This window comes from Acomys russatus, chromosome 4, assembly GCF_903995435.1.
Source record: "Acomys russatus chromosome 4, mAcoRus1.1, whole genome shotgun sequence".
Classification (NCBI taxonomy): domain Eukaryota; kingdom Metazoa; phylum Chordata; class Mammalia; order Rodentia; family Muridae; genus Acomys; species Acomys russatus.
The window spans coordinates 30,443,220-30,462,915 of record NC_067140.1 but is presented as its reverse complement, the minus strand read 5'-3'; the positions used below and the strand labels follow the sequence as shown (position 1 = coordinate 30,462,915).

General features: G+C 42.6%; 1 protein-coding gene across 25 annotated transcripts in view; it reads right to left on the bottom strand.

Moving 5' to 3' along the window:
• The window catches only part of Phf21a (PHD finger protein 21A), a 179,456-nt gene that overhangs the window by 25,869 nt on the left and 133,891 nt on the right, over positions 1-19,696 (bottom strand). For 15 of the 25 annotated variants that reach the window (XM_051144157.1, XM_051144152.1, XM_051144151.1 and 12 more), the window contains 3 exons: positions 11,382-11,633; positions 9,989-10,078; positions 8,104-8,397 (listed from right to left, as the gene is read on the bottom strand). In XM_051144157.1, coding sequence (XP_051000114.1) covers positions 8,104-8,397; positions 9,989-10,078; positions 11,382-11,633 — 636 coding nt within the window. The remainder of the gene's footprint in view (positions 1-8,103; positions 8,398-9,988; positions 10,079-11,381; positions 11,634-19,696) is intronic. The other 10 variants (XM_051144160.1, XM_051144175.1, XM_051144167.1 and 7 more) reach the window with 4 other exon arrangements.

Here is a 19,696-nt window from a genome sequence, read left to right as displayed (position 1 = left end):
GAAAGAAATTAGATTCAAGGAACACACTCACTTTCTCTCTCTCTCTCTCTCTCTCTCTCTCTCTCTCTCTCTCTCTCTCTCTCTCTCTCTCTCTCTCTTTCTCTCTCTCTCTCTCTCTCTCCTTCTTTCTCTCCTATCTAGTGATGGGTGGTGTGAAACAGGGATGGACAGAAAGAGAAAAGAGAACTCACAAAGTAGCAAAGGCCAGCTACTGGGGACATTATTCCTAATCTTATAGTCAGGAAATAGGATTTTTAAAAGAATACATCAGATAATTGCATGGCAATTATGTAACACAAAAGATGCAGGGCATAGTGGCGCACACCTTTAATCCCAGCACTTGGGAGGCAGAGGCAGGTGGATCACTGTGAGTTTGAGGCCAGCCTGGTCTACAAAGCAACTCCAGGCTAGCCAAGGATACACACAGAAACCCTGACTTGAAAAATTTAAAAGAAAGAAAGAAAGAAAGAAAGAAAGAAAGAAAGAAAGAAAGAAAGAAAGAAAGAAAGCTCAAAAAACACACAAAAGATATGAACAAATCTCTACAAGGAAATTCCCCAAACTGACCCAGCATGAGACGCAATGTCTAAATAGACATAGAAACACCAGATTGAAACAGCAATCAAAGTCTCCCCAAACAACAGTACTATATCAGATGGTTTGACTGAGCACCACTGGACGTTTAAAGGAGATTAGTACCAACCAAGCCTCATCAAAATCTTTCAAAAAATAGTATCCTAGAAACTGATGAGATGGCTCACTGTTAAGAGCACTTCCTGCTCTTGCAGAGGACCTCAGTTCTGGTTAGGTCACTCACATTAGGCAGCTCACAACCACCTGTAACTCCAGTTTCCGGGGATCCAAAACCCTCTTCTGGCTTCTTCAGGTACCTGCACACACACGCACATGCACCTATACACATAATTTAAAAATTAAAAGACTCTTAAAACACACACATTTATACATGCATGCATGCACTCACACACATAACTACGAAATGCCAATAAGCTCAGCAAAGTTGCAGGTTACAACAGAGGGATAGCAACAATAAAGTGAAAAGACAACCTATCAGACAAGAAAAAAAATATTAAAAATAATGGCTGCTAAGGGCCCAGTATCCAGGCTAAGTAAAGAACTCCTACAACTCATCAAGAGAAAGAGTAATGATTCTACTTAACAGTGGACAAAGAGGGGCTGGAGAGATACGTAAATGGTTAAGAGCACTTACTGCTCCTGCAGAGAAAAAAAAGAAGGTTCAAGTCTCAGTACCCACATGGTGGTTCACAACTGTCCATGACTCTAGTTCCAACAGATCTAATGCCTTCTTCTGCTCTCCATGGGTATGTGATGCACAGACACACACGTGAGCAAAATATTCACATACTAAATAAATCTAAAAAAATTTTTGAAACAAAAAGTGGAGAAAGGATTTGAATAGATATTTCTTTTAAGAATATATACAAAAAAAGAATATATACAAATGCAAATAAACATGAAAAGAAATTAAATATCATTAACAATTATAGAAATGCTAAAAACTCTTTCCACTTCCATACTTCAGATTCCCTGGGATAGCAATAAAGAAAACACCTGTTACACTAGCATAAGTGCCAAGCAAATGGAATGCACATATATTACTGTTGAAAATAAAAATTACTTAGTGTGACTTTCAGGAAGTGTGGTATCACATGATAAAGCACACACGCTCTTAGCTACATCCCAAAGAATTGTAAACAAGACTCATACAGGTGCTTGTGCACGAATGTTCCCAGTGGTACTTATTAGTCTCACTAGTGGCAAGGTAGACACAACTCAAATGTCCATCGTTAGGTGAGTGGATAAGGAAATTGTGACACACACAAAGATGTGTGAGTGTGTGTAGTCTAGTAATTAAAAAGAAGCACCAGCAATATAACAAAGTAAATGATTCTTGAAAAAGTCATACATTAAAAAGGCCTTTATTAAATTTTTCCATTTATATGAAAACAGCAGAGTGGTGATTGCTAGGGACAAATAATGGTATGGATAGAAAGTAGCTGTTTAATAGACAGTACATTTTATTTTAGGGTAATGAAAATATTTTGCAACTAGACAGACGGTAGTTGCACACCACTGTAAATGTACCAAATGCCACTAAAATGTTTACTTTTAGATGGCTAATTATTTGTGAAGTGATTTTCACTTCAATTAAGAAAATTAAGAAATGAAGAACAATAATTCTAAAAGTTTGGTCTCTCTCTTAAGGAAAATAAAACATTATTCAGAATTGAAGCTGCCCTGAAGATGTCACCTTCTTGCTTATGCGGTGTTTAAACACCAGCATTTAAAACTAGGCAGTTCTTCAAAGTATCTGGATTCTGGACTTGTAAGTTTCCGTATGATCAAAACTGGCTACTGTCAAGCATCAGCTGTTTCCTTGCAAATGAGCCTTTCCCACTATTTACAGTGCATCACAGCCACATTTGTTGGATTATTTTAAGAAGAATTAAGAATGAAATTAGTATATCACTTATAGTCATGTTCTATTGCAAGTGGAAAAACGCAAAGGTCATTTGTCCACCCCAGCTCAACACTCCCCTGTCTCCTACTTCACACATCCTTTCTCATGTGTCTGATGGAAGTCCTGCTCTTTCTCGGTCTTATGAAAGATAGAATTCTCAAACTTTGGTATATCCATAACTAAGGTAATTATTTATACCCTAAATTTTAAATTGAATTCACATTCAATTTTCAAATTGCCAAGTGTGCAAGTAGTTTTCATCACTTGAGTTACGTGAATTTAGACTGAAAGCACAGAAAGCCCACTTTACGGTCACATGTGTCCTCAGCTCAGGCTCACTGGGAGGGCAGCACTGATGTGTACAGATACCACTCTGCTAGGCAGGCCTGGTCTCGAGGCATTGTCAAGGTTCCTATGAAAGCTGGGGTCTGGGTGGCAGTAATCTGCCATTATTTCCCTATAGAACTTTCCATTAAAGCAAAAAAGTAGTTTAGCCTTGGGGACATACAGGTCTTCATGACAGGCTGTAGATGGGGAGAAGAAACAAGCATAATTCCCCCAAAATTTGATCTGCATCAGGCACAGTCTCATAACCCTGAAATACTTTAGCACTTGTCACCAACACAGGTGTTAGAGTACCGTGAGGCATGTGGCTGACAAGGGAGGCATGGGGCTACCACAAGCTGTCTCCGTTACTGTGCTTTGCTACACTGAACTTTATGAACACTGGCAGGGAAGAAAGTCTGTGGCATTCCATGTCACTCAATTCTATTAGTGGCATTTCCCCAACACTGTGTGGGAACTTCATGTCTACTATAATTTTTAGTAATTCTTGCAGTATTTCAAACTTTTCAATATTCTAGCTGTAGTGGTCTGTGGCTGGTGTTACTATTATTGTTGGGGTGCCATAGTCAGCCACAGGAGAAGGTGAACATAACTGATAAGTGGTGTTTATGATCTGAATTTTGTTCCTTCTCCTCTTTGAGCCTCCCTATTCTGTAGTACTCCAGAATATTGAAATTAGGTTAATTAATAAGCCAACAATGGCATATAAATGTCCAAGTGAAAGAAAAAGCCACATGTCTGTAATTTTAAGTTAAAAGCCAGAGCATGATTATAATGGAGCAGGTGTGTTGAGAGCAACACAGGCTAAAAGAAATTCCCTTCTACCAAACAACCAAGTCACAACCCCAAAGAAAAAGCTCCTGAGGAAGCTAAATGTGCTTTTCATGACCTACAGGAAAGCGAAAGCCTACTGCTGCTATGGAGGACCCAAGCAGCCATAACATCCCACAAGATAAAGACTGGTCCAGAGCAAGACTCGTGCCTCTTCAACTTTGATGGCTCACAGAAGCTGCAAACATCTGACATTCAGACGTTGAGGAAAGAAACAGCCTCTGTATTACAAAAGGACAGCTGATGAAGAGTGACTCCAAACAGCAGGTTCTCTGATAGAAGAAACACTCTCTGTTGGACGAAGATGCGATGGAGGACTTTGATAGCTAGAGAGAAGCCAGTGCCTGGGCTCAGAGCTTCGGAGCACAGGCTGCCTCTCCTGTAAGGACTGATGGAGCCGTGCCATTAAGTTGAAGCCAGTGCTCACTCTCAAAATCCTAGGGCCCCTGAGACCACACTAACTTGACTCTGTTGAGCTCTATACATGCAGCACAGGGCCGGGAGGACAGCACATCTCTTTACAACACGCTTATGGGCACTGTGAGCCCACTCTAAGACTCACTGCTCAGACAGATCCTTGCAGAATGTTAGTGCTCACTGTCAGTGCACCTGGTCACCCAAGGGCTCCGATGGAGTTGAACAAAGACATTAATGTTGGTTTCATGCCTGCTGACACAGCGTCCACCCCACAGTCTGGGCCAAGGAGTAGCCGTGAGTTTCAAATCTTATTTGAAAAACACATTTTAAATAAAGCAATAGTTGCCAAAATTGTAAACTTTTTAGAAGGGATCCAAAACTCTAGATGCTCAAATTCAAGACATATATTGACAAGGTCAAACATTAACAGGAAGTTGACCTTAGCTCTCTCAGACAATTTTAAAGGGTTCAGGATTGTAGCAGAAGCAACAGAGATGCTGAAGCAGTAGGTGTAGGGCCAGGAGTGGAGCGCAGAGCTGTGGTGGCACTAATGCCGTGACACAGGCTGCTCCCTGTGATGGGAAAAGTAAATGTTTTCTTGAGATGGAATCCTCTCTAGAGAATATTTGAGATTTGTTCTCATTTTTAAAAGAAGCCCTGTAGTGGGAAAGGTGCCACCAACCTACATCACGTGCTAAAGAGAAACCCCACAATGGGAACACGACTGGTGAAGCATGCCTCTGTCATCGTAAGAAACTGCCACAGTCACCTCAACTAACAGGCGCCAGTCTGACCAGTCAGCAGTACCAGTATAAAAGCAAGACCCTCAACCAGCGGCAATGCTATACCACTTGTGAAAATTCATGACTGGGGTGCATACATTTTTGGACACTGTTGTGTTCCTGTGCCTTAAGACTGCAGCACAGTGTACACATGACAGTGAATGTACCAGGAGAGATAAATTTAAGTCTGAACTTATTGTATGTCTTGCTTAACAGTGGAGATCTGGAACCAAAGCCACGGTGTGTGGAATCCTGGGTCTTCAGTCTTCAAACTCTGCAAACTCCTCCTCTTTTCTCTTAGAGCCACAGTGTAACGTGGCTTCAATAAGGGAGATATCTGTCTCTTAGTGGGGATGGAGGAAAAGACTCCTGGGGCAGACATGAGACCATGGACCAACTGACTCTGCCATGCTTCCTTCCCTGAGGCAAAACGTCACTTCCTGCTCCAAATGAACCAGAGACTCAGCTCTGGGTGGTACAGGCTTTGGTTTTTCTTTTCATCTTTATATGCAAATTCCATGAGGTACAAAGTAGCTGTCGCTTGCCCTGCTCCCACCCCCCACCATTTTTTGGCATGAGGGATGGAACCCAGGTCCTTGTATGCTAAGTCAGAGCTCCACCATTGAGCTACAATTCTATAGCCCACTAACATATCTGAGTGAAATAAGTTCATCACCTTTGAGGAAACGGCAAACCTAGCAAATCTCCAGAACACCACACACACAGGCATAGTAGCCTGTGAACAGGTGACTTCTTGTTCCTGTGTGTTAGCCCACCTATGAGAAGGTCAGCAGGAGTTCTAAAGACAGGAATTCTGAGAATAGAATTTAGTCTAGAAACTCCTTCCTTGCTAACTGGGCTACTCTGTAAGACTGCTACGCCACATGGCTGCCAACTAAACTAGCAGTGACTTGGATTCTTATATTTTAGCAAAGAAGAAAGATGCCAGGAGATGCTACTACCAAGAAAGCCTTCAACTTAGATCTTCCATGCTATTAAACTATAAACTATATCAAACTATAAAATGCCATCAACATGGAGGTCTGAGACATGAAAAGATGCCCAAGACCTAGAAAAGATGAGGTTAAAACACATAGTTTGCTGTTTTGAAATTCTGTTAGTATGCAAACAAAATATGTGGACGTGTGTATTAGAAATAATTACTACTAGTAATTAACTACTAGTCATTAATACCAATTAAAATTAGATTAAAAATACAGAAAATGCATAGGTTATGAGGAAAGCTGCTGCCTCTTCCTCCCCCCGCCCCGCCGTTTTTCTTCTTTTTGGTTTTTCCAGTTAGGGTCTCTCTGTGTAGTCTTGGTTGTCCTAGAACTCACTCTCTAGACCAGGCTGGCCTTGAACTCACAAAGATCTGCCTGCCTCTGCCTCCTGAATGCTGAAAAAAAAAAAGTTGTTGGCTTTTTTTTTTTTTTACGATTAAGGCAGAAAGTTTTCTCTGTATAACTATGGCTGTCCTGGAACTAGCTCTGTAGACCAGGCTGGCCTCAAACTCACAGAGATCCACCTGTCTCTGCCTTCCAAGTGCTGGAATTAAAGGCGTGTACCACCACCTGGCAAAAGTTTTTTGTTTTGTTTGGTGTTTTAATTTAATAAAAGGTGAAATAAGTGAGGTTCTGTGGTGGAAAGTGGCACTGCGAAGCCACCTTCTGAGGTGCACTGAGGCCCCACACCATGTCTGAGGCTAAGCACAGCCTTCCTCAAAGCACGTCTAGTGTTTGGGCAGGCTCCATAGGAATGGTGATGTTTCCTGAGCCGAGTTTTATAACCCAACTCTGCTGCATGGAGGAGCGGCCTGAGGCCAAGTCCCGGATGTATGTGTGCAAAGTTCCTCTGTTCCAAGGTTAAGGCAGCATCCCCGTGACACTCACACCATGGTCAGCCTCTCTGAATTATGGTCAGCCACCCACTCAAGCAGAAGACTGAGACTCACCAGAGACTATTTTCTCAGGAACAGGAGTCAGAGCAACTAGAAACAGACCAGGATACTAACTTTTGAGACAGGCACATAATTGAAAATGTTAATAATTAACTACTGAAGTCAAATTTTTGTTAAAATTTTAGGAAGTGAGTAAGTTAGGGGAGAGCATCTTCTACAATGTACATTTCTGTAGTGTTTGTATTTTTAAAGTCACGTGTATCATCTGCATTACCAGAAAAAGAAATGGAAAAATAAAATGAAAATGAAAGAAAGCTTTTACTTTATAAAGAAAAGTGAGAGTTAGTGATGGAAAGTGGCACCATGACACTACACCATGGAGCTGTACAGCTAAGAAGGGTGGTCCTGGTTCTGTAACCCAACTGGGCTCCAGCTGTGGCCATCCTCCTGCCTCAGCCTCCTTGGTACAGGACAATTGATGCACCTCATCAGGGTAACGTCTAATTAAAGCACCTTTCTTAAAATTTTTTCTTTCTTTTCTTTTCTCTCCCTCCCCGCCCCCCCCCCCCCCCCCCCCCCCCCCCCCCCCCCCGGGCTCCTATGTGCATCCAGGGAAGGCCCTGGAGAGCCCAAGTCAAAAAACTGCTTTTCTTAAAGAATTCCTTCTAGTCACTGCTTTATCTAGATGGGAAATGGTGACTGCCTACCCCGTTGGGCGTTAGGGTTTCTTTGGACGTTACTAGTTTTACTCTCTTCTCACTAACTTATGAGAAAAATCTGACTTCGAATATTTAAGTGTAGGGCTTCAGTGTTTGAACTAAAATGCCTGCTACATCTAGTCTTAGAGCTCAAAGGATGATTTTTGGAAAGTTAAATGTTTTGTTTGGTTATACGTTACCTGTGATGACCAAGGAAAGTCTCTGAGATGAAATTCCTTGCCCTGCTTTGTTTACTGCTCCTGACTTACTTTCATAGCCAGATTCTCACCTGGATTCTTACTGGGTGAAGCTGGGTGTTTTGTGTTTCTGGTGTGGGGTGCCTCCTCACTGAGGCAGGGAAGTCTATCTGTGAATTTCTGCATAAAGCCAGCAGGGGGAGCACACTCACACAGACTCTGAAGCTAGCTACCATGGGAAAACAATTCAACTTTCTTCAGGAGAAAAGGTTCTTTTGAATGAGAGTGAATTAACACACAATAAAGCAATAGGACGATGATTTGGTGCTGAGATGAAGAGCCCTTGACAAAGCGTATTTAGGAAGCGTCTAGCAGCCACTGCTTCAAGGGCAAGGCTACTGCCACAGCAGGTGTGTACACACTCTGCACGTACCTGTTTCTCAAGGCTTGGTTTGCTAAGCTGTACAGTTTGAGGTCCAGCGAGTCTCGTCCCTGGAGTAGCTATCACAATGCTGGTGAGCTGGGCCATGGGGAATGTTTTGGCTATGGTTGCAGTCTGTCCATTGACGACACGGACGGGGTGGATGGAATTCTGGGATGTGGGGAGGGTTGTGGGTGTAAACTTGGTCAGCATGACAGGCCTCTGGATAAGCTGAGGAGCTGCAAGCATGGGAGGAGGCGCTGGAGCGATAGGAATGTTATTCTGGGCCACAGGCTTGGGTCGGACCTATGAAGAGAGAAAATAATTCTGTTTTACTAGAAGCAGCAAGTCTTACAGCATTTCCAAGCAGACTGGTGCCAAATGTGGCCCCTGACAGCCTTCTTAACTTAAAATGATCTTGTGATGGTTGCTACCGAGATAGTAGTGAGAACTACATTCAACATTGTTGCCAACACCCATGGATATATATTTCTAAAACACAAAAGCTTCACCTATCAACATACCACATTCATCTCACTGTTTGAAAAACACGGACTAAACCTTTGATCCTTTATCTTTCATAGGGCTGTTGTGAGAATGAAAACAGTCTGTAGAAAGTGCCTAGGACGGCAGTGGCATTCTTTAAAGATCAGTTCATACCTTTTATTTATTTATTTATTTATTTATTTATTTATTTATTTATGGTTTTTCGAGACAGGGCTTTTCTGTGTAGCCTTGACTGTCCTGGACTCACTTTGTAGACCAAGCTGGCCTTGAAGTCACAGTAATCCACCTGCCTCTGCCTCCCGAGTGCTGGGATTAAAGGTGTGCGCCACCATCGCCCAGCTAGTTCATACTATTTTTGATAATGTCCTGACTGTTCTTCTTGTTCACAGTCTTAAGCACTTGCCACCTATTGTTTGCACAGCACAAAAGCCCAACAGCGCTTCCGCAGATTCTCCTGCTGCTAGGATACAGCCCAAGTGTCTGCACAGTTACAAGGATCCACAGGCTACTCCCCAAGTCTCACCTGGGTGGCCTCATGGTCTCTGCACAGCCACAGCAAATCTCCCAGGTTCTCTGAACATACATGTGTCTCCACTCTGGATATGAAAGCCTACACTGTACTCTCAGCCTGGGACATTTTTTAAGTTGCTTCTTCAACATTTTATCACACAGGTCTCACACTGAATGTAGACTCTTGAGGGAAATTGTGAATGCACTTTATCAGTCCAGAATGGTCTGTGTCCTTTCCATGTGCTCTGTCTACCATACTTCCATTACCAACACTGTAACTCTCTATAGGCAACTGTGATAGCTGAGAACTGTGTCTTGAAAACCAGGATATCCAGGGCCCAGTGGCTTAGTACAATGTTTGATACCAGCAGCACTTATTTAATTAAGATCTATCTGGCAAATAACAGGATGGCCTTCTCTCATGCTGGCACTGGACGGTCCCTCACAAATGCACTCCTTTCTCCTTTCGGTCTGAAAGCTACAGCCTCAGAGAGTAACTCTTGGCCTTTTTGTTGGAGGGACTAGCTGGAGTCGAGCAGGGTCAGTCTAGCTGCTGGGGGAACTTCAGGGGTCAGAGGCAGCAGTACTGCTTGGACTGGGTAGAGAAACCCAACGCAGACCCCTACTCCAACTTCTGTAAACCAGGTTTCACAATGGCTCATCTGCCTATTGTGATATCAAATGTGGTGTTTCCTTTCCCCATTGCCAGGACAGCTTTGGCTATATTTCCCCGGCCATGTTAGTAGTGCCACGATGCTTCTACTGGTACTATCTTGGCTGTTCTACACTGGGTAGTTTTGCTTCACCTCCACTGCATGGGCACACCCATAAGGATCCCATGCCACGTCACCACTGTTGGATTCCTCACTGGCTTGCTTACCTGTGGAAGAAAGTTTGGACGTGGAGTGAGTCTAGGAGGAGGGATAAACTGTGGTACTTTGATGGGCTGAGGAGGTGTTGCTTGAACCTGCTAAAAAACAGGGAAAAATAAATAAACCTAAGAGCAGTCACAATGCAGGATTAAAGGCAGACATGCAAAGGACACAGGTGTCTGCTCTCCACATCAGTGTTCTCATCAGCTTTTTCTGTATAGTTCACTGTGAATTAACGCTGCTTTAGAGAATTTCCTTCCCCACCCGCACACTCTATCCCATAAAGTGATTGGCCACACTCCTGTCTCCTCACATACCTTATGCAGAACAAAGTAGACTCAGCAATCTTAGATTCATGAACTCTTACTTATATATTTTTAAGAGTCAAAACTATATCTAAAGTAATCAAATTTTGCTGTCAGTCCAAATGGATTTTCCCTTTCCCAAAGATACAAGCTTTACCCAACAGAGAATTTTTCTTTTTTCTTTTTTTTTTTTTCTTTTTCTTTCCCAAGACAGTGTTTCTCTTTGTAGTCTTGGCCATCCTGCAACTCACTCTGTAGACCAGACTGGCCTCGAACTCACAGCCATCCAACTGCCTCTGCATCCCGAGTGCTGGGATTAAAGGCGTGCGCTACCATGCCAGGTCTACAGAGAATTTTTGAACCCTAGTATTTTTGGCTGAGTGATAGGGCTGCATCGCTAAGGACTCCTGAGTTAAGTGACAAAGGTTCACTTTCTTGCTACTTTTACTCATTATTAGTCATTATTGAAAATGCTACCCAGAGCTCTGTCACTTGAAGAGGATAACTGAGTGTCGCAGTTTGTACCTGGTTCTCATAAACTTCCAAGAACAACAGTATCTAAATGGCTCCACACTGGAAACCTAACGGACAACCCTGTTCAAGTATTTCCTCCAGGCGATCCTCCCTCTGGTAGGACTTGGCCCTCAGCACATTAACCTCCGAGTTTCTTGAATATTCTTAAAGTGTGCCCCAACCAACTCTACATATTTATTGGCTTCATTCAATTTTGAGGGCTACTGAACTGAAAGAATGCAGCAGAGGGTTTCCCTCAAACAGAACACAGCACAGAGAGCTTCAGCACTCAGATTTGGGGAGCGGGCACGGTGGACAGAATGGGGGGAAAGAGAAGTGAAACAGTGTATGTCTCTGTGGAGGGCATTTACCCTCCAGACCAAGTTCTACTTTGACCCCAGATAGTACAATCAATCTGGTCCTTGGTGTCAGGAAACCTCTGTAGTTAAGTGACAGGCCCATAGGGTCTGTGCCAGGAGGATGCCAGGAGCTCAGACCCAGCAGGAGCCTAACATGGATGCCCTCTACAATGCACAATCTGAACCCTGTCATGTGAACACATGAATAGCAGCTACTGGCTTACCAGAGTGACTGTGTTTTTTGCCACAATTTGGACAGCCTCTGCCCCAGGCCCAGTGACCTTACTAGACGTCTGGAGGTTGACTGGTGTGTTCTGCACATCAGTGCTGAGCACAGCCTTCTGACTGTTGATGGCGGTCACCATAGCAATGGTAGGTCTCTGGCCCACAACAGAGGCAGGCATGGTCGCAGTTGCTGCTTTCAAGACGAGAGGTAGTGTCTTTGTGGTAATCATAGAAGCTGTAGTTACAGTCTTCTAGGAGACACGGAGAACAGACATTAGGACACCAAAATGTGATCCCACTGAACAAAGTACTGCTGAACTCCCGAAGGAAATAAAGCAACCAAGGTTGTCTACGAACATCTGTGTAAGGAGAACACACTTTCTAATATATATATATATATATATATATATACATATATATATATATATATATATATATATATACATATATATATATATATATATATATATAGATATATATAGATATAGAGAGAGAGAGAGAGAGAGAGAGAGAGAGAGAGAGAGAGAGAGAGAGAGAGAGCCTCTGGTTTCTCAAGTTAGAGTCACTTGTAAACATCTACAGACCGTGAGTGCACTTACGCACACAGGCAGTTCATTCTTAGGTAAGTTGCACACTGTCTCTAACCCTGACTGCTATAACCTTACTGGTCTGGACATTTGCCTCCTATGACACAAAGGAAAGGGCAGTGTCTTTTCATCTTTCTGAGCGTCTCCTGGGGAAGTAGAAGGGAAACTCACAAGAGGATCAGCACAACTGCTGTCTCAGAGGCAGTAAACCCCAAGCTCCAGATAATGAATCTGTTAACGAGTACAGGAAACACCAGTTCTCTATTCCAAAGGGAGGGCTGTGTTACTACCTACACTCTTTCTGCTGGAGAGCTGAGGTGGAAGTGATCAAAGAGTCAGGGAAACTGACAAGGTGGGAACAAACACCTGGGCTTCAAAAAGCCTTGGAAATCAGAGGAGGCGCTTCAGCGAGGACCTGACTGATTTTGCCTGACTTTTTACTAGAACAATTACAAATGTCTGTTACAGAAACCACCTCATTACACCACACACACATCTACCTGGCACTACTAATGTCACTCAGATTTAGACCTTCCAGGAACACAAATGTTCATCTCCAACATACTGGTTCTCATCTTTCTAAAATGCACTCTACAGTTCGGCAGCCACTACCTACACCTGGCTCTTTATGTATTTTAATTTAAAAAAAAAAAGGTCAGTGCTGCACTTGTACTCATCACACTTTTCTAAGCCACATGTGGCAAGGAATAGCAAGCTGGACGGGGCGAGAGCGTGCGCAGCTCTGGAGCTCTCCCAGCAGCCCTCCCCCTTCTACAAGCCTGGGAGAAAACCCAGAAGTTCTACCTCCATGACACGTGAGCACCGTGTACCCAGACACTGAGTGTGCTTAATTCTTTACCTTTTCTGTCTGATACGTGCGTGCATGCACACACACTCATCTTTAAGACCTCCTTTTAACAACAACAACAATAACAACAACACGTAATGTGGCCTCATCCAGTGTCTACAACTAGATCCACCCAAATCTCTGGTTCTAGTTTCCCAGGCACAATATGGGCAGCTCATGCCTCCCACCACTGCCTTCTCAAATGTGAAATGGCACCTGGGCAGGTCAGGGTTGAAAGTCAGATGACAGCTAAATGCCACTTTCTCACTAGAAGTGCTAGAGTGTGTCGCAGCAAAGGCTGCCTCACAAAGCCAGCTGTTGTAGAAGGAGTTTTCAGCACAGTGTGCTATCAACCTCATCTTTAAATCTAAAATGCTTGAATACAAAGACCCTTTGAAGTGGTAAGTGAGCAAGCCAGTTCCAGGTGGCCTTCAATGCTAGTGGAACACAGGTCTTGGATGTGAGGCTCTGGCCAGTAGAACTGAATGACACAGATTTTAAAACAGTTTGTATATTGATAATGCTTTAAATGAGGTCAATGCACTTTTGTATGAAATACCTCTAATCAAGACAATCATTATAAATATTTTGATTAACTCTAAACTGATTATTTTAGCAAATGCTGAATAAAACCACAAACCCACCTATATTATATACTTACCATTACCTCAATGCTTCCTTAACATTAGTTTCACTACATATACTCTAGCACCTATGTAACTCCACACAATACATGGGCCAAAGACCCGGTATGAATGGCTCAGTGGAAAGTTGTTAAAGAATGTACTCATGGCTTCGTTGGGATTCTTGCTTCTGACATGGTGCTCACTGCACTGCAGATATCAGGGAACAGAAAGCAAACTCTTGGAGTGTTAGGGTTTAGATGTGAAGGGAACTCTGACATCCAAGCATACTGAAAATGTCTCAGCTACCCCACAGGAAGAAAAGATCCAGAGAGGATGGGTGTCCAGATCACAGACAACGACTTTCATGGACGGTGTATTTGGACTGGTTAGCTAATGCGGCTCAAGCCTGAGGACCTTCGAGTGAAGGCAGCAGGCACTACAGTCCCATAAGGTTCTTTAAGTGTGAGAAAACTTGGACTCTGTGAGCTACAAATTCATGAGAACAGATATGCAGTAACACCAATTAGACAAAACCCTTTTTGTTTTACTTTAATTAATTTAAAACATTTTAAGACATCTATTTTATATGTATGAGTGTTTTGCCTACATGTATGTATGTATGTGCACCACAGGGGCATCTGAGTGCTTGCGGAGGGCATAAGAGGAAATGGAGTTACAGATGTCTGTGAACCACCCTACTGGTACCGGGAGCCAAACCCAGGTCCTTTGCAAGAGTAATGGTGCCTTTAAACTGTTGAGACATCTCTCTAGCTCTTAAACATGTTTTTTTTTCTTTTTCTTTTTTTTTGGGAGGGGGATGGGACAACACAAAATCTCACTTGGTAGCCCCAGCTGACATCAAACTTGTGGTAACCAACCTGTCTCAGCCTCTTGAACACTGGGATTACATGTATGAACCACAAAGCCTGGCTAAATACCTTTGTATTTTTTGCTATGTTATTACTGTTAGCCTGATATGAGGCATTTGAAGTTCCCAAAAGATGGTCTAATGTACAAAACTAGAACCTCAAGGGATATTTCTATGGGATCTAAATAACCTCCACATCCATTTTAGTGCCTGTTTAATTTTGAGTAGGAAGCTATGTTGTACACTTAACACAAATAGAACTCACCCTCCCCTTTGTTTCTAAGGTTATTTTTGTATTAAGTTTTTAATAACTACATATATCTTTGTAGGTGCATTTTATCATTAAAAATGAGAGAGTCATTCCTCTCCCCTGTACAGCCACTGATGCCTGTAGTTCTCCATCTGGGGTGTGGCCTTGACAGCCTGATGCTGTCACTACACAGGTCTGGCTTGGGCAACCTCATTGTTGAGATTTCATGGGTACAGATTCCCTGCCTCATAGCAAGGGCCCCTCAGCTTAGAGGAGGGAAGCTTCCTCACCTGCCTCTCCTTCCTGCCCACTCTGATCACGAACAGCCATCTCTTTCAGAAGTTACATATGTAATATATGCTATATTGAAACACCCATCTGTCTGTTCTTACAAGCCTTCAGCTACCTTTGTATGGCTATTAAACACTCACATTTTACCATGCATTAGAAGCAACCCATTCTTGCCTTTCGTGGCTTTGTATCTCTCCCATCATTTCACATTCTATGTTCTAACTATATGACCCTACTGCTACTTCAAAGGTGTAGTGGCTTGAATAAGAATGACCCCCATAGACTCAGAAATTTGAATGTTTGTTTTTCCAGTTGGTGAACTGTTTAGGAAGGGTTAGGGGTGTGGCCTGGTTAGAGGAGATATGTCACTGGGAGGGCGATAGGTTTCAGAAGCCCACAGCAGGCCAAGTCTCACTCTATTTCTACTTCCTGCTTGGGGATCAGGACCTAAGCTCTCAAGTACTGCTTCAGCACCGTGCCCACAAGCCAGCGGACACACCTCCATCATGGCACTCATAAACTAGCCCTCTGAAACTGTGAGCAAGCCTAAATTAAACCCTTTCTTCTATACATTGCTTCAGTTAATTTGCAGAACAGCAACTAAGGCATGCTTTTGTTTTCTGTTTACTTTTGTGGTTTTGAGATGGACTCACTACAGAGCCCAGGCTGACCTTGAATTCTCTATCCTCCTGCCTCATCCTCCTGTATGCTCCGTTTATAGTACTATACCTGCCGGTGCTTTTACTTACTAGATTGTGCTCTACTATTATTTTTATATTTTAATTTTTAAATTATGCGTCTGACTGAGGGTTTGTGCATGTAAGTGCAGTGCCTGGGGAGGCCAGAAGAGGGTATCAGATCTGGAACTGGAGTCATAGATAGTTGTGACCCACCTAATTCAAGAGCTGAGAAACTGATCTTGGGTCCTCTGCAAGGAAAGTGCAGGCTCATAATCCCTAGCAGCAAAGCCATCTCTCTAGTACCCTCCCTTAAAACATTTTAAAAGATTCTCTTTATGTTTAATTTTTTCCCTTTTGGTGTGTTTTTTTTTGGGAAGGGAAGGAGAAAGGGAGGAAAGGAGAGAGAGGGAGGAATAGAGAGAGAGAGAGAGAGAGAGAGAGAGAGAGAGAGAGAGAGAGAGAGAGAGGGAGAATATGAATGAGTATGTGAGTGCAGGTGTCTGTAAAGGTCGGAAGGTAATGGGTCCCCTGGAGCTGGAGGTCCAGGTGGATGTGAGCTACTGGACATAGGTGCTAGGGGTCCAGAGTCCCTGCAAGAGCGATGCATACTTCTAACTGCTGAGCATCTTCTACAGAGTTTACTTTCTGCAAACTGTGTTTCTTAATTTTCTTGCTCCCTATATTTGTGATGCTCTTTACTCTGTTTCATCACAGAAGCCCCATTCACTGGTCAAGATCCTATCTAATGCTCCCTCCTTTAAAAAGTAGTTTTAATCCTCTAATGAAAGTAGCTCCGGTATTTTCACTGTTAATTTGATTTTATTTTTGCTAGCAGTTTGCATTTTTCTTTCAAATTTCTGAATCTCTTGAGAAAAAAGAAACTACCTTTTTGTGAGTTTACCTCCTAATTGCCTATCTCAGTGCTTACATGGTGTAGACTCAATAAAAATTTACAGAATGGATGAAAATAAGTAATTATAATATGCCAGATTCTTGGCCGGGACTGTTGCTCTTTGTATCCATCTAGCACACAGAGAGCAGTCAATAAACACCGAATGGAGCTCACTGCAAAGACAAACAACCAAAGCCTAGAGTGCCTTTGGGTTTTAGCATTAAGCCTATGCATTAGACAAAACAAAACAATATAAAGTCAAGGTTATCTAAGTCAATTACATATGTTAGGTATGCTCCAGATAGAGCAAGGTCATGCAGTGCTGCTGTGCAGGCAGTGCAGGGCCTGCTGTATACTACCCCAATGCAGAGCTCAAGTGAACAGGGAGGCTACCAACTAGGTATCTGCTTATAAGTCTTTCTTGATTTGTGTAACTTGGACTATTATTTGAATAGAAAGTTTCATGTATTAAAACAATAAACTCCAGGGTGGAGAGATGGGTCAGAGGTTAGCAGCAATGTCTGTTCTTCCAGAGGTCCTGAGTTCAATTCCCAGAAACCACACGGTAGGTCACAACTATCTATAGTGAGATCTGGTGCCCTCTTCTGGCCTGCAGGCACACATGTAGGCAGAATACTGTATAAATAATAAATAAATCTTAAAAACAAACAAAGAAAAACCAAACCAAAGCAAACCAATAAACTCCCATGCACTGCCAAACCACAATCCTACCCTGTCCTCACAGTGCAAACACTCTCTGATCTGATAGCATTTTGGAAACAGAAGACCCTAACCCTATTCTGCCTAAAATCCCAGGAAAAGTAAACTCATATACAATCTTTGAGGAGTTATATAAATTCATAGGGACTAAAATAAAACCTGAACAGCTCACAGCTGCTGTAATTCCAATCCCAGGGGATTGATACCTTACTCTGGCCTCTGCACACAAATTCAGGCAACCAATCCTACATGCAGAGGCAGGCAGATCTCTGAGTTTGAGACTAGCCTGGACTACACAGTGAGTTCCAGGTCAGCCAGAACTACATAGTGAGACCCTGTTGGGGGGAGGGTGTCTAATTTACGGATAGTATTGGGGTGGTTGATTACTGGGACCGTATGTTTGATACTCTGGTTCTCTGATTTAAGACAGGGACTTAAATGTTTTTAGATTTATTTGCTGACTTTATTATTTTATGTGTATGTGTGTTTGTTTAAACACATGTATGTATACCACATATGTGCCTGGTACCCTTGGGGGTCATAAGAGGGTGTTGCAGACAGGTATGAGAAGCCATGTGGATGTTGGGAATCAAACCCTCGTCTTCTACAAGAGCAACAAATGCTCTTAACTGCTGAACTAACTCAGAAGCCCCAGGGACTTCCCTTTTCTTCCTAGGGTTCATACTGTGCTCACAGTCCCTTTCTTGGTATTGTTTGGCACTACTTCAGCTACTTTCTAGTAGCTGAGTGGACAGATTTTTCATTCAGAACTTCTGGGTTCAATTTTGGCTCTATTGCATACTACCTGTTACGTATGTCTTAAATTTTCTCTGCTAAGAATCTAAATTGTAGGATTAAGAGTGAAGAGTGTGTCCACTAGGCACAGAAAGCCCCGAGGAGAATGTGCATATTCAATAGCTTCTATTAAGTGCTAGGCACTATTAATATTTTTATAATTGGCTCAATCCTTAGCTTTAAAAATGTTGTAAATGAATTAGTCCTACATCTACAAATAATGAGTAGATAAGTAAACTCCATTTTCCCTCTTTATACATAGTGAAGATTCAGGGTTGATGTGGAGGACCTCAAACAATCAAGCAATACATCTATCTATCTATCTCTACCGATAGATCAATTGATCGATTGATCTTTGTGGTGCTGGGGATGAAACACAGGATCTCACATACGCTAGACAAGTACTCTGTTACTGGGCTATAGCCCCAACATATTAGACTTTTTTTTTTGTTGTTGTTGCTACTGTTTTCTTCTTTCTTTCTTTCTTTTTTTTAAGTTTCTTTATGTGGCCCTGGCTGTCCTGGAACTCGATTTGTAGACCTGGCTGGTCTTGAACTCAGAGATCTACCTGCTTCTGCCTCCCCAGAGTGTTGTGATTATAGGTGTGTGCCATCATGCTCAGCTAGACTCTTTAAAAACAAATTATTTATTTTATGTGTCTAAGTGGTTTGTAGGCATTTATGTGCACCATGCACAGGCCTAGTGCCTACAGAGGCCAGAGGAAGGCATACATCCACTGTTATTGAAGTTGCAGATGGCTGTGAACCACCATGTAGGGACTGAGAATTGAATTGGAGTCCTCTGTATGAAAGGTGAGGATTCTTTAACTGCCAAGCCATCTGTTCGTCTCCTTTTTATTTTGGTTTATTTACTTATTATTCACTGACGTGGGTATGTGCATGTACAGGTGTACAGATGCATGGAGGCCAGAGGTCAACCTCAGGTGTCATTCTTCAGTTATCAACTTTGTTTTGTTTTTAAAATGGATTTATTTTTATTTATTCATTTAGTGTGTGTACATGTGTGCTAGGTGCATATATGTGCACCCTGTGCATGAAGGTGCCTGGAAAGAGAAGTTATAAACAGTTCCATGCCTCTTGATGTGGGTACTAGAAATTGAACCCAGGTCTTCTGCAAGACCATCAAAAGCTGTTAACCCCTGAGCCATCTCTCTAGCCCGTATCTTGTTTTTTGAGACAGGATCTCTCACTGGTATCGCAGACTTGCTAATTAAGCTACGCTTGTAGCCAGCAGGTCCCAGGGATTCTCCTGTTTCTACTCCCTGAGCACTGCAATTAAAAGCACACAAAACCATGAACCAGTTTTTTATGCAGGTGTTGTGTATAGAACTCAGACCCCCCTGCTTACATAGCAAGCCCTTTTCCAGTTGAGCCATCTACTCAGGCCCATCAGTTGCTTTAAAAAGGTATACTCATAATATGTATGTGTGTAGAGGTCAAGCCTGAATATTTTCCTTAATCAAATGTCAATTCCAAATATGCCCTTTCAGTGTATCTTGACTCTCCTTACATTCTATGCTAGATTAAATGCCCTTTTCAGTAAAACATTTCCTCAGCTCCATCATTTCAGATCTCCACCAGTGTACTGGAAGCAGTGCGCACTCTCAAGAGGTAGGCCTGAACACTTTGTCTCTATGGGTAAGAAGAACACAGCGCCCCTCTGAACGTTTCTTTCTATATAGTCCCCAAAGCACAGCTACTGTTACAGCTCCATTCCAAATTCCTAAGAATTTCAGAA